Source organism: Bradysia coprophila, chromosome IV (genome assembly GCF_014529535.1).
Source record: "Bradysia coprophila strain Holo2 chromosome IV, BU_Bcop_v1, whole genome shotgun sequence".
Classification (NCBI taxonomy): domain Eukaryota; kingdom Metazoa; phylum Arthropoda; class Insecta; order Diptera; family Sciaridae; genus Bradysia; species Bradysia coprophila.
In genome coordinates, this window is record NC_050738.1 from 9,751,148 (window position 1) to 9,767,038 (window position 15,891).

At 37.5% G+C, this 15,891-nt stretch overlaps 2 protein-coding genes across 3 annotated transcripts in view; one reads left to right on the top strand and one right to left on the bottom strand.

Annotated features, from left to right (window-relative positions):
* LOC119066414 (1-phosphatidylinositol 4,5-bisphosphate phosphodiesterase classes I and II) overlaps window positions 1–15,891 on the top strand; it is a 106,587-nt gene that overhangs the window by 54,390 nt on the left and 36,306 nt on the right. The window lies entirely within an intron of this gene.
* LOC119066413 (uncharacterized threonine-rich GPI-anchored glycoprotein PJ4664.02-like) lies at window positions 1,264–11,197 on the bottom strand. Its single transcript, XM_037168885.1, has one exon. It carries the CDS (start codon window positions 11,180–11,182, stop codon window positions 1,328–1,330), a length of 9,855 nt encoding a protein of 3,284 aa, XP_037024780.1. The 5' UTR covers window positions 11,183–11,197; the 3' UTR covers window positions 1,264–1,327.

Here is a 15,891-nt window from a genome sequence, read left to right on the forward strand (position 1 = left end):
TTCCGTTCACCATGTTATTTCTATAATTATAGACATTTTCTCAATATACAGTCGTCAACGTAATTACATATTCCTGTCATATACCAAAAGAATTCCGTTTGTACGGTTTTGATATCACATATATTTTTTTATGAAGCTTCTTGTTTTCTTTCATTTCGTACAATACCCGCCCATTAATTTAGACTGTTTTATTTGGTTTGAAATAAAAAAAGGAAAACATTTCCATTAGTCCATCATTTTTCTGTATTTTTTTTTATTATTATGAGTTGAGAATTTCGTTGCTGCTGTTTTGTTGTTGATGTTCCTAATTAAATTAGCCTTGTGATAGTTGGGATAGTTTAGATGTTAAAATAATAAATGGAATGTAAAGCTAATCCCATTAAATGTAGATTTATCTTTTTCACGAAATTCGTTTGACTTATTATGGATCGAAGAGTGAGTATACTCACTTATAGCAAACATTCCCTTCGTTTATTTTCTCCGTTCGCTTATTACATAACTAATGTATGTCACCAAAACCCATATCAAAACTTGTTTAACTCAATCATTCATAACCACTTCCGAAAAGTTTTCTGTTTTTTGCTATAACTAATTCAGGAGACGTTCTACTACCGTCATTCTAACATTTTGGCTGTATGTTCGCCAGATAAACGAAAATTGATAATATTAATGTTTCATGCTTGGATTTAAATAGAAATTTATTCCACAAGAAAGAGAATAATATAATTCTGGTAACTAATTTAAATTTAAATCCAAAATTTATAAATTTTATTTACCTTTAATTAGATGATGGAGTAAACGGACAGCTTAAAAAAATCTGCTAGAAACTTCTTTCCCCTTTAATACATTCCGCAAGTTTTAGGCAAATTATACGCTTACGATTTGTAGACTATGAAGAACTAGATTCGTTGTTTACGTAGAACGTGCTAATAACGCACCAAATTCATTTAAATCTAATGCATGTGACCTACATTACGGAGGGACAGAAATTTGGACTTATTATTGAGGTTGATTATTCTCAAAATTCTATGCTCCATCGAGGAGTAAGAAGTTAGATGATGAAGCCTACAATTCTCAAAATAAGTCGACGAAGAAGTTCTAATTTATCAGTCGACACCCCATATGCTTTGTATGGATAGCTTAATCATAATACACAAGTTTGACTGTAATACTAGTGGGTTATCAAAAAAACTTATAGAAATTTTGTTGCATTGCTGCACTTGTCTGTAAAATCAAACGGAAATTAAAGAATACTTATTTGCTATTTATTCAAAAATGTTTATATTCATCTCACATTTAAATTTAACTTCTGTAAATACTGTCAGTCTTACTTCGTTTCAACTATAGTCTCTGTAAAACCTGTTAGTGGATCCAGATATTCGCAAGTACACTTTTTACGCAATTTTCCACGAATCTTAGATAACCAAGTACTTCCATTTGTGGATGATTCACTTCCTATTGCAGTTGAGCTAGCATGCCCATGCGATAAATTCGATGATTCGCTTTCCGAAACTGATGAACTCGAATCTATTGCAGTTGAACTAGTGTGTCCATGCGATAAATTCGATGATTCGCTTTCCGAAACTGACGAGCTCGAATCTATTGCAGTTGAGCTAGTGTGGCCATGTGATAAATTAGATGATTCGCTTCCCGAAACTGATGAACTCGAATCTATTGCAGTTGAGCTAGTATGGCCATGTGATAAATTAGATGATTCGCTTCCCGAAACTGATGAACTCGAATCTATTGCAGTTGAGCTAGTATGGCCATGTGATAAATTAGATGATTCGCTTCCCGAAACTGATGAACTCGAATCTATTGCAGTTGAGCTAGTATGGCCATGTGATAAATTAGATGATTCGCTTTCCGAAACTGACGAGCTCGAATCTATTGCAGTTGAGCTAGTATGGCCATGTGATAAATTAGATGATTCGCTTCCCGAAACTGATGAACTCGAATCTATTGCAGTTGAGCTAGTATGGCCATGCGATAAATTAGATGATTCGCTTTCCGAAACTGACGAGCTCGAATCTATTGCAGTTGAGCTAGTATGGCCATGCGATAAATTAGATGATTCGCTTTGCGAAACTGATGAACTCGAATCCATTGCAGTTGAGCTAGTGTGTCCATGCGATAAATTAGATGATTCGCTTCCCGAAACTGATGAACTCGAATCTATTGCAGTTGAGCTAGTATGGCCATGCGATAAATTAGATGATTCGCTTTCCGAAACTGATGAGCTCGAATCTATTGCAGTTGAGCTAGTGTGTCCATGCGATAAATTAGATGATTCGCTTTCCGAAACTGACGAGCTCGAATCTATTGCAGTTGAACTAGTATGGCCATGTGATAAATTAGATGATTCGCTTCCCGAAACTGATGAACTCGAATCTATTGCAGTTGAGCTAGTATGGCCATGTGATAAATTAGATGATTCGCTTTCCGAAACTGACGAGCTCGAATCTATTGCAGTTGAACTAGTATGGCCATGTGATAAATTAGATGATTCGCTTCCCGAAACTGATGAACTCGAATCTATTGCAGTTGAGCTAGTATGGCCATGTGATAAATTAGATGATTCGCTTTCCGAAACTGACGAGCTCGAATCTATTGCAGTTGAACTAGTATGGCCATGTGATAAATTAGATGATTCGCTTCCCGAAACTGATGAACTCGAATCTATTGCAGTTGAGCTAGTATGGCCATGTGATAAATTAGATGATACGCTTCCCGAAACTGATGAACTCGAATCTATTGCAGTTGAGCTAGTATGGCCATGCGATAAATTAGATGATTCGCTTTCCGAAACTGATGAACTCAAATCTATTGCAGTTGAGCTAGTGTGTCCATGCGATAAATTAGATGATTCGCTTCCCGAAACTGATGAACTCGAATCTATTGCAGTTGAGCTAGTATGGCCATGCGATAAATTAGATGATTCGCTTTCCGAAACTGACGAGCTCGAATCTATTGCAGTTGAGCTAGTATGGCCATGTGATAAATTAGATGATTCGCTTCCCGAAACTGATGAACTCGAATCTATTGCACTTGAGGTAGTATGGCCATGCGATAAATTAGATGATTCGCTTTCCGAAACTGAAGAACTAGAATCTATTGCAGTTGAGCTAGTATGGCCATGTGATAAGTTAGATGATTCGCTTCCCAAAACTGATGAACTGGAATCTATTGCAGTTGAGCTAGTGTGTCCATGCGATAAATTAGATGATTCGCTTCCCGAAACTGATGAACTCGAATCTATTGCAGTTGAGCTAGTGTGTCCATGCGATACATTAGATTGTTCGCTTTCCGAAACTGATGAACTCGAATCTATTGCAGTTGAGCTAGTATGACCATGTGATAAGTTAGATGATTCGCTTCCCGAAACTGACGAGCTCGAATCTATCGCAGTTGAGCTAGTATGGCCATGCGATAAATTAGATGATTCGCTTCCCGAAACTGATGAACTAGAATCTATTGCAGTTGAGCTAGTATGGCCATGCGATAAATTAGATGATTCGCTTTCCGAAACTGACGAGCTCGAATCTATTGCAGTTGAGCTAGTATGGCCATGTGATAAATTAGATGATTCGCTTTCCGAAACTAAAGAACTAGAATCTATTGCAGTTGAGCTAGTATGGCCATGTGATAAGTTAGATGATTCGCTTCCCGAAACTGATGAACTAGAATCTATTGCAGTTGAGCTAGTGTGTCCATGCGATAAATTAGATGATTCGCTTCCCGAAACTGATGAACTCGAATTTATTGCAGTTGAGCTAGTGTGTCCATGCGATACATTAGATTGTTCGCTTTCCGAAACTGATGAACTCGAATCTATTGCAGTTGAGCTAGTATGGCCATGTGATAAGTTAGATGATTCGCTTCCCGTAACTGACGAGCTCGAATCTATCGCAGTTGAGCTAGTATGGCCATGCGATAAATTAGATGATTCGCTTTCCGAAACTGATGAACTAGAATCTATTGCAGTTGAGCTAGTATGGCCATGCAATAAATTAGATGATTCGCTTTCCGAAACTGACGAGCTCGAATCTATTGCAGTTGAGCTAGTATGGCCATGTGATAAGTTAGATGATTCGCTTTCCGAAACTAAAGAACTAGAATCTATTGCAGTTGAGCTAGTATGGCCCTGTGATAAGTTAGATGATTCGCTTCCCGAAACTGATGAACTAGAATCTATTGCAGTTGAGCTAGTGTGTCCATGCGATAAATTAGATGATTCGCTTTCCGAAACTGAAGAACTAGAATCTATTGCAGTTGAGCTAGTATGGCCATGTGATAAATTAGATGATTCGCTTCCCGAAACTGATGAACTCGAATCTATTGCAGTTGAGCTAGTGTGTCCATGTGATATATTAGATGATTCGCTTCCCGAAACTGATGAACTCGAATCTATTGCAGTTGAGCTAGTATGGCCATGCGATAAATTAGATGATTCGCTTCCCGAAACTGATGAGCTGGAATCTGTTGCAGTTGAGCTAGTGTGTCCATGCGATAAATTAGATGATTCGCTTTCCGAAACTGAAGAACTAGAATCTATTGCAGTTGAGCTAGTATGGCCATGTGATAAATTAGATGATTCGCTTCCCGAAACTGATGAACTCGAATCTATTGCAGTTGAGCTAGTGTGTCCATGTGATATATTAGATGATTCGCTTCCCGAAACTGATGAACTCGAATCTATTGCAGTTGAACTAGTATGGCCATGTGATAAATTAGATGATTCGCTTCCCGAAACTGATGAGCTGGAATCTGTTGCAGTTGAGCTAGTGTGTCCATGCGATAAATTAGATGATTCGCTTTCCGAAACTGAAGAACTAGAATCTATTGCAGTTGAGCTAGTATGGCCATGTGATAAATTAGATGATTCGCTTCCCGAAACTGATGAACTCGAATCTATTGCAGTTGAGCTAGTGTGTCCATGTGATATATTAGATGATTCGCTTCCCGAAACTGATGAACTCGAATCTATTGCAGTTGAGCTAGTATGGCCATGCGATAAATTAGATGATTCGCTTCCCGAAACTGATGAACTAGAGTCTATTGCAGTTGAGGTAGTATGGCCATGTGATAAGTTAGATGATTCGCTTCCCAAAACTGATGAACTCGAATCTATTGCAGTTGAGCTAGTGTGTCCATGCGATAAATTCGATGATTCGCTTTCAGAAACAGACGAGCTCGAATCTATTGCAGTTGAACTAGTATGGCCATGTGATAAATTAGATGATTCGCTTCCCGAAACTGATGAACTCGAATCTATTGCAGTTGAGCTAGTATGGCCATGTGATAAATTAGATGATTCGCTTCCCGAAACTGATGAACTCGAATCTATTGCAGTTGAGCTAGTGTGTCCATGCGATACATTAGATTGTTCGCTTTCCGAAACTGATGAACTCGAATCTATTGCAGTTGAGCTAGTATGGCCATGTGATAAGTTAGATGATTCGCCTCCCGAAACTGAAGAGCTCGAATCTATTGCAGTTGAGCTAGTGTGTCCATGCGATAAATTAGATGATTCGCTTCCCGAAACTGATGAACTCGAATCTATTGCAGTTGAGCTAGTCTGGCCATGCGATAAATTAGATGATTCGCTTCCATAAACTGATGAACTAGAGTCTATTGCAGTTGAGCTAGTATGGCCATGTGATAAGTTAGATGATTCGCTTCCCAAAACTGATGAACTCGAATCTATTGCAGTTGAGCTAGTGTGTCCATGCGATAAATTCGATGATTCGCTTTCAGAAGCAGACGAGCTCGAATCTATTGCAGTTGAACTAGTATGGCCATGTGATAAATTAGATGATTCGCTTCCCGAAACTGATGAACTCGAATCTATTGCAGTTGAGCTAGTATGGCCATGTGATAAATTAGATGATTCGCTTCCCGAAACTGATGAACTCGAATCTATTGCAGTTGAGCTAGTATGGCCATGCGATAAATTAGATGATTCGCTTTCCGAAACTGACGAGCTCGAATCTATTGCAGTTGAGCTAGTATGGCCATGTGATAAATTAGATGATTCGCTTCCCGAAACTGATGAACTCGAATCTATTGCAGTTGAACTAGTATGGTCATGTGATAAATTAGATGATTCGCTTCCCGAAACTGATGAGCTGGAATCTGTTGCAGTTGAGCTAGTGTGTCCATGCGATAAATTAGATGATTCGCTTTCCGAAACTGAAGAACTAGAATCTATTGCAGTTGAGCTAGTATGGCCATGTGATAAGTTAGATGATTCGCTTCCCGAAACTGACAAGCTCGAATCTATTGCAGTTGAGCTAGTGTGTCCATGCGATAAATTAGATGATTCGCTTCCCGAAACTGATGAACTCGAATCTATTGCAGTTGAGCTAGTATGGCCATGCGATAAATTAGATGATTCGCTTTCCGAAACTGACGAGCTCGAATCTATTGCAGTTGAGCTAGTATGGCCATGTGATAAATTAGATGATTCGCTTCCCGAAACTGATGAACTCGAATCTATTGCAGTTGAACTAGTATGGCCATGTGATAAATTAGATGATTCGCTTCCCGAAACTGATGAGCTGGAATCTGTTGCAGTTGAGCTAGTGTGTCCATGCGATAAATTAGATGATTCGCTTTCCGAAACTGAAGAACTAGAATCTATTGCAGTTGAGCTAGTGTGTCCATGCGATAAATTAGATGATTCGCTTCCCGAAACTGATGAACTCGAATCTATTGCAGTTGAGCTAGTATGGCCATGCGATAAATTAGATGATTCGCTTTCCGAAACTGACGAGTTCGAATCTATTGCATTTGTGCTAGTGTGTCCATGCGATAAATTAGATGATTCGCTTCCCGAAACTGATGAACTCGAATCTATTGCAGTTGAGCTAGTATGGCCATGCGATAAATTAGATGATTCGCTTTCCGAAACTGACAAGCTCGAATCTATTGCAGTTGAGCTAGTATGGCCATGTGATAAATTAGATGATTCGCTTCCCGAAACTGATGAACTCGAATCTATTGCAGTTGAACTAGTATGACCATGTGATAAATTAGATGATTCGCTTCCCGAAACTGATGAGCTGGAATCTGTTGCAGTTGAGCTAGTGTGTCCATGCGATAAATTAGATGATTCGCTTTCCGAAACTGAAGAACTAGAATCTATTGCAGTTGAGCTAGTATGGCCATGTGATAGATTAGATGATTCGCTTCCCGAAACTGATGAACTCGAATCTATTGCAGTTGAGCTAGTGTGTCCATGCGATAAATTAGATGATTCGCTTTCCGAAACTGATGAACTCGAATCTATTGCAGTTGAGCTAGTATGGCCATGTGATAAGTTAGATGATTCGCTTCCCGAAACTGACGAGCTCGAATCTATTGCAGTTGAGCTAGTGTGTCCATGCGATAAATTAGATGATTCGCTTCCCGAAACTGATGAACTCGAATCTATTGCAGTTGAGCTAGTATGGCCATGCGATAAATTAGATGATTCGCTTTCCGAAACTGACGAGCTCGAATCTATTGCATTTGTGCTAGTGTGTCCATGCGATAAATTAGATGATTCGCTTCCCGAAACTGATGAACTCGAATCTATTGCAGTTGAGCTAGTATGGCCATGCGATAAATTAGATGATTCGCTTTCCGAAACTGACGAGCTCGAATCTATTGCAGTTGAGCTAGTATGGCCATGTGATAAATTAGATGATTCGCTTCCCGAAACTGATGAACTCGAATCTATTGCAGTTGAACTAGTATGGCCATGTGATAAATTAGATGATTCGCTTCCCGAAACTGATGAGCTGGAATCTGTTGCAGTTGAGCTAGTGTGTCCATGCGATAAATTAGATGATTCGCTTTCCGAAACTGAAGAACTAGAATCTATTGCAGTTGAGCTAGTATGGCCATGTGATAGATTAGATGATTCGCTTCCCGAAACTGATGAACTCGAATCTATTGCAGTTGAGCTAGTATGGCCATGCGATAAATTAGATGATTCGCTTCCCGAAACTGATGAACTAGAGTCTATTGCAGTTGAGCTAGTATGGCCATGTGATAAGTTAGATGATTCGCTTCCCAAAACTGATGAACTCGAATCTATTGCAGTTGAGCTAGTGTGTCCATGCGATAAATTCGATGATTCGCTTTCCGAAACTGACGAGCTCGAATCTATTTCAGTTGAGCTAGTATGGCCATGTGATAAATTAGATGATTCGCTTCCCGAAACTGATGAACTAGAATCTATCGCAGTTGAGCTAGTATGGCCATGTGATAAGTTAGATGATTCGCTTCCCGAAACTGACGAGCTCAAATCTATTGCAGTTGAGCTAGTATGGCCATGTGATAAATTAGATGATTCGCTTTCCGAAACTGAAGAACTAGAATCTATTGCAGTTGAGCTAGTATGGCCATGTGATAGATTAGATGATTCGCTTCCCGAAACTGATGAACTCAAATCTATTGCAGTTGAGCTAGTGTGTCCATGCGATAAATTAGATGATTCGCTTCCCGAAACTGATGAACTCGAATCTATTGCAGTTGAGCTAGTGTGTCCATGCGATACATTAGATTGTTCGCTTTCCGAAACTGATGAACTCGAATCTATTGCAGTTGAGCTAGTATGGCCATGTGATAAATTAGATGATTCGCTTCCCGAAACTGATGAGCTGGAATCTGTTGCAGTTGAGCTAGTGTGTCCATGCGATAAATTAGATGATTCGCTTCCCGAAACTGATGAACTCGAATCTATTGCAGTTGAGCTAGTGTGTCCATGTGATATATTAGATTGTTCGCTTTCCGAAACTGATGAACTCGAATCTATTGCAGTTGAGGCAGTGTGTCCATGAGATACATTAGATTGTTCGCTTTCCGAAACTGACGAGCTCGAATCTATTGCATTTGTGCTAGTTTGTCCATGCGATAAATTAGATGATTCGCTTTCCGAAACTGATGAACTCGAATCTATTGCAGTTGAGCTAGTATGGCCATGTGATAAATTAGATAATTCGCTTCCCGAAACTGATGAACTCGAATCTATTGCAGTTGAGCTAGTGTGTCCATTCGATACATTAGATTGTTCGCTTTCCGAAACTGATGAACTCGAATCTATTGCAGTTGAGCTAGTATGGCCATGTGATAAGTTAGATGATTCGCTTTCCGAAACTGATGAACTAGAATCTATTGCAGTTGAGCTAGTGTGTCCATGCGATAAATTAGATGATTCGCTTCCCGAAACTGATGAACTCGAATCTATTGCAGTTGAGCTAGTGTGTCCATGCGATACATTAGATTGTTCGCTTTCCGAAACTGATGAACTCGAATCTATTGCAGTTGAGCTAGTATGGCCATGTGATAAGTTAGATGATTCGCTTCCCGAAACTGACGAGCTCGAATCTATTGCAGTTGAGCTAGTATGGCCATGTGATAAGTTAGATGATTCGCTTCCCGAAACTGACGAGCTCGAATCTATTGCAGTTGAGCTAGTGTGTCCATGCGATAAATTAGATGATTCGCTTCCCGAAACTGATGAACTCGAATCTATTGCAGTTGAGCTAGTATGGCCATGCGATAAATTAGATGATTCGCTTTCCGAAACTGACGAGCTCGAATCTATTGCAGTTGAGCTAGTATGGCCATGTGATAAGTTAGATGATTCGCTTCCCGAAACTGATGAACTCGAATCTATTGCAGTTGAACTAGTATGGCCATGTGATAAATTAGATGATTCGCTTCCCGAAACTGATGAGCTGGAATCTGTTGCAGTTGAGCTAGTGTGTCCATGCGATAAATTAGATGATTCGCTTTCCGAAACTGATGAACTCGAATCTATTGCAGTTGAGCTAGTATGGCCATGTGATAAGTTAGATGATTCGCTTCCCGAAACTGACGAGCTCGAATCTATCGCAGTTGAGCTAGTATGGCCATGCGATAAATTAGATGATTCGCTTTCCGAAACTGATGAACTAGAATCTATTGCAGTTGAGCTAGTGTGTCCATGCGATAAATTAGATGATTCGCTTCCCGAAACTGATGAACTCGAATCTATTGCAGTTGAGCTAGTATGGCCATGCGATAAATTAGATGATTCGCTTTCCGAAACTGACGAGCTCGAATCTATTGCATTTGTGCTAGTGTGTCCATGCGATAAGTTAGATGATTCGCTTCCCGAAACTGACGAGCTCGAATCTATTGCAGTTGAGCTAGTGTGTCCATGCGATAAATTAGATGATTCGCTTCCCGAAACTGATGAACTCGAATCTATTGCAGTTGAGCTAGTATGGCCATGCGATAAATTAGATGATTCGCTTTCCGAAACTGACGAGCTCGAATCTATTGCAGTTGAGCTAGTATGGCCATGTGATAAGTTAGATGATTCGCTTCCCGAAACTGATGAACTCGAATCTATTGCAGTTGAACTAGTATGGCCATGTGATAAATTAGATGATTCGCTTCCCGAAACTGATGAGCTGGAATCTGTTGCAGTTGAGCTAGTGTGTCCATGCGATAAATTAGATGATTCGCTTTCCGAAACTGATGAACTCGAATCTATTGCAGTTGAGCTAGTATGACCATGTGATAAGTTAGATGATTCGCTTCCCGAAACTGACGAGCTCGAATCTATCGCAGTTGAGCTAGTATGGCCATGCGATAAATTAGATGATTCGCTTTCCGAAACTGATGAACTAGAATCTGTTGCAGTTGAGCTAGTGTGTCCATGCGATAAATTAGATGATTCGCTTCCCGAAACTGATGAACTCGAATCTATTGCAGTTGAGCTAGTATGGCCATGCGATAAATTAGATGATTCGCTTTCCGAAACTGACGAGCTCGAATCTATTGCATTTGTGCTAGTGTGTCCATGCGATAAATTAGATGATTCGCTTTCCGAAACTGATGAACTCGAATCTATTGCAGTTGAGCTAGTGTGTCCATGCGATAAATTAGATGATTCACTTTCTGATACGGACGAACTGGAATCTACTGACGTGGATGAACTGGAAGCTGTGTTTTGTTGGGATGAACTAATTGATGAGGCACTACATTCACATCTGCAGCCTGTGTATCCGTTTACACTAATATTACTTAAAACCGTCGTGGGTGGTTCATGTTGACTTATTTGATCACTCTGATATTTTAGGTCACTTGTTGGATATGATAGAACACATGTAATTAAACAAATGCCTATTACACTTTTGAACATTTTACCAAATGTGGTACTTACTACACTTAAGGCTGAATTACATTTGCCAGACCATTGGAATTACCTATTCTTTTATATTGTGGCCTCCATTGATCGATACTGTAGCCGGTATAGTTTATCGAATTGATGTCTTCTTAATTGCATGTAGTTTTAAAACCTGTGTGGCTCGGTTATTGACTTTAGATATGTTTACCAGAATCTTCAAAAATATTTAATTGTTTATTGCTGTCTCAATAAGTGCATTCCAGTTTTGTTTAATAAAATGACTATTTTTGAATTGAAATACGCCTGCGGATATTATGCAATATGGTCGCTCAATTGCAGTGTCATAATAATAGAACGAAATGTTCATTGATAAAACTGAATAGAATAATGTTTTAACTTACTCTTCGATTTTTGTTTGTGTATTGTAGAATTGTCTAATGACTCTCGTTTTGTTAATGGATTATAATACTTATAATGGTTTAATTTCCCTGTCTTCAGATAATATACTTTCTGTTGTTCCAATTGTACACTCTGGTATTTCAATGAAAAGAATGAAAAATCCTGTTACTATAACTTAATTTATTAGTTATAAGCTGTTGTGAATAACGAGTATACTTCAGAAGACCAAACGATTCATTTTTCACGATGTTTCTCTGTTGGCAGTTCATAGAACATTGATTGATTTACTTGCAGCAGCAAGAAGCATTCCTTATATCGTAGAAGAATGGAAGAGTTTTTCTATCTAAGAATATGAGATGAGAGCTGCTTTTTACTTATTCATATTTGAGAGATGGCATCATCGTGCAGAAAAGATTTACTGTTTTGTGTTTTAAGAGGAAGAAAATGAAATTACAATTTTATATGGGATGAACTCAGCACTTTTAGAATGGGATATAAAATACGAACAGGTATGAAAGTTCTAAATAAGTTACTTTTTATTGCCAATAACATCTTGATTACACAACTGTGATGATTTTGAGATCGGTGATCAGACAATAAAGTCTGTAATTACCAGAGAAAATAATTTGTTAATAGTAGGTATGTGCTGCCCAGTGGTTAAATTAATTATAAATGAGGAGACGTATGCATGAACCGATTTTTTTTTATTTAGGAAATGTCTTTTTTCGCAACAAGTGACGAAAAGTAGGACTTTCCTTTGACGTTATTGCGAAAAACGTTGTATATAACCGATAGATAAATGCTTTTTTAGGCACACGATGTTGAATCTACCCATCTAGAGCCTAAAAAAGCATTTATCACTCGGTTGTATAAATAACTATTGTGACAGTTAGTGCAAAACTCTTCTCAAATGTGATTACGGATCAAGTGAATTGTAATACTCAAACTTTCATCGGTTAATGATTTTAAATTGGATTAACTTTCTTCTTTTTCTTCTTTTTACGGGCCAAGCACTAGAGTTAAATGTGTTTACTTTACTAGTGAGGTAATGTGGCCATTCCCTCACTAGTGAAGACCCTTTCCCTCGCTCGTAAAGTAAAACGCCATACTTTACACGTGAAATAATTTGATATCTCGTATCACGATGAGTAAAAGTTCCTCGGGCTAAAGCCCTCGGATACTTTTACTCATCTGGATACGAGATATCAAATTACTTCACTGGTATAGTAATGTACTATTTTCTTTATAAAATGGAATCCATTTTTTGCTGTATCAAACACTTTTCTTCGACTGTTTTGAAGTTTTAATCCGAGTCGTTGATTTCATGACGGATTGTGGGATCAATGATATACGTTTTTTTCAATTTTGTATCAAAAGCGATTAAGTCACTGCACGGAAAAAAAAAGAAATATTCAATACCAATTTAATGTAAAAAATTGGTATCGAATATATAAATATTTGTGGCGAATATATTAGATAAACATTTGTAGCAAATAATTAACTATATTCGTTACAAATATATAAATATTTGTCCGAAATATATTTAATTATTTGCCACAAATATTTTTTTAATAATTCGTCATAAATAATTAAATATATTTGTAACAAATATTTACATATTTGTCACAAATAATTAAATATAATTGTGACAAGCAAATTACCTGAAATTTTGTGACAAATATAAATATATTTGTCACAACTATAAATATATTTCTAGCAAACAATTCTTTTTTTTTTTTTAATTTTTTTTTCCGTGTGAATCTCATAACAAAAGTTAAAAAAAAAAAAGAAGAAGCGAGAGTGACAACAAGCAAGCAGCAAGTCGAATTAATTATTATGTTGGTAAAAGATCAGATTTTTTAACCGATTCTCTTCCAATTCTCCCCAAGTGGTGTTCAAACGTGAAAGTAATTATTTTGCACCGGAGACATGAAAAATATCAATAAGCGATCCGTAATTGCCATTGTTCCATCGATATAACAATAAATATAATGTATGAACCATCAAGCTAGCTGCATTTATCATTTGTATTCACACAAATTGATTAATATGCTTTTTCTTTCATATGATTAATCGACAACCACCGTAACACCTTTGCGAATTGAGATTATTCATATCAGCTGTGCATATCAACTATATATTCTCATTTATCATTTTCCATATGACAGCGTATTGCTGGAAAAAGGTTATAATGATATTTTATGGCTATTTAACGGAAAATGCTTGTAGTGACTATTGTCATACAAATATTATCGGGAGCGATTCGACTGGAAAGGTCAATTCAGTTAATTTACATTCAGATAATTTTAGCCGCCGCTGTTTAGCCACCTACAATAAGAATTAGAGAAAAAAAAAATTATTACGATACGAAAGACACAGTCCCGATCGATATAGAAGGAAGTTAGGCGTTTCGGCTGTTGTGATCTCAACGCTTCAAGGCAACTTGTAGTTGGCTGGAACCGCCGTATATGTCCGGCTAACATGTCTGTTTATATAGAATAAATTTCATATTATGAGCTTCATACTTTAATGGTTATTTACGTAGAAGTGTTTGTCCGGGTTTTCCGAGGTTTTTTTCTAAATCATTTTCATCCACATGACGTGAATTTCCTTATTTTCTCCACTCAAATGCGGTAAAAAAATTGTGTTTTGTTGACGTTCTCTCTGATGACAGTTCAGGTAAGAAAATAACGATTTTATCACCTCTTGTTTTTCACATAGTAGTAATTTTCTCCCCGCCGCGCCGTTGAAACTTCAGAAGCCTTTGTTGTGAAAAACGTTGAAAAACTCGGGGAAAAAGTTGGAAATCGCATTTTCTTTTTGGTGAATTTTGGCACTCGCTACGCTCTGGCCACAAACAACACCTTAAAATTACATTTCCAAGTTTTCTTTTCCTCGTTGAACAAATAACTATATCTCTTTGCAACTGTCACTTCGTTCTGGTTTTGAAAATTTTTGAAACAAATTGATACGTTTGTTTCGTGTATTAAAACGGTTATTAACGGATGAAAAAACTTTCGTTCTTATTTGGTGTAAAATGCAACGCTTTAAGTTCAGTATCGTTTCATCTACATAATTCCTATTTAAGGCACACATCTTTCAATAAAAAAATGTTCAGATTCACCATGAAACTTTCAAACACTTCAAGAAGTAATTCACTTAAAGCTGACTCTATGCGAAAAACCGTTCGACGGTGTGTCCGTAAAATACACATTTTCTCTCAAATTTAAATTTAAAAAGAATTTATAGTTTGAAAATAAAACAACAGCAACCAATAAAAATAAAATTCAATTTTCTATCTCATTAAGAGTCTTCATACCATAAGAAACTCGGTGGGTTTTTATTTTTAACTACAACACATATTATAGCACATTATGCTGTAATGGCCCATAATTGATAACCATAAGTTTTTTCAGCGGATGTCTGAATATTTTTCAATTAGAATTTTGCAGAAATATAATATCTTTCAGTCCTAAACTAACATTCATATGCAGAATCAGCGTCTGGGTTACCTTTAGCTTCAACAAGTACATTATAAGAAGAACCGCTCAATAAATAACAATCAAACAAATTTTACGATATTTTCCAGACGTAGCGAACCCAGCTGTTGCATTTGAAAATTATTTTAAGACGAATCGATACAACACTATAAATTGTAGCCTAACTTTGTGCAAAAAATGTTAATATTTTCGATGATAACTTTGTATCCGTGTCCTTTCTGGAAAGAGTGGGCCCATCGCGTTGTGTCCAAAAGTGTTGAGTAAAAATGATTTACTTTACTAGTGAGGTAATGTGGCCTTTCCCTCACTAGTGAAGACCCTTTCCCTCGCTCGTAAAGTAAAACGCCATACTTTACAGGTGAAATAATTTGATATCTCGTATCACGATGAGTAAAAGTACCCCGGGCTGAAGCCCTGGATACGAGATATCAAATTACTTCACTGGTATAGTAATGTACTAAAATCCTTGTGGTGATGTAGCCTACTACGAGAAAACTCAGAATTTGTTCCAATTTTAGTGAACCATTGCGCTTTCTCGTAGTAGGTGCCGGTGCAAACAATTATTATTTATACTCAAAGCAAACACATTTTAACACGAAACAATGGTCCTACTTTTTCCAGAACGGACGCAAATGCGAAGTTATCATCGAAAATATATCATTTTTTGCACAAATTTAGGCTACAATTTAGCGTTGTGTCGATTCGTCGTAAACTTATAACGAATTTACATAAAGAATTGAATTTCGATGCTAAGTGATCAATTGAATATTCTCTACTACACATCGACAAACAAAGCCGTTAGGGTGGGCTGATTAAAAAACGAGC

What these genes read in the sequence shown, in the direction of transcription:
- LOC119066413 (XM_037168885.1), bottom strand. Translation starts at nt 11,182, where the DNA reads ATGTTCAAAAGTGTAATAGGCATTTGTTTAATTACATGTGTTCTATCA.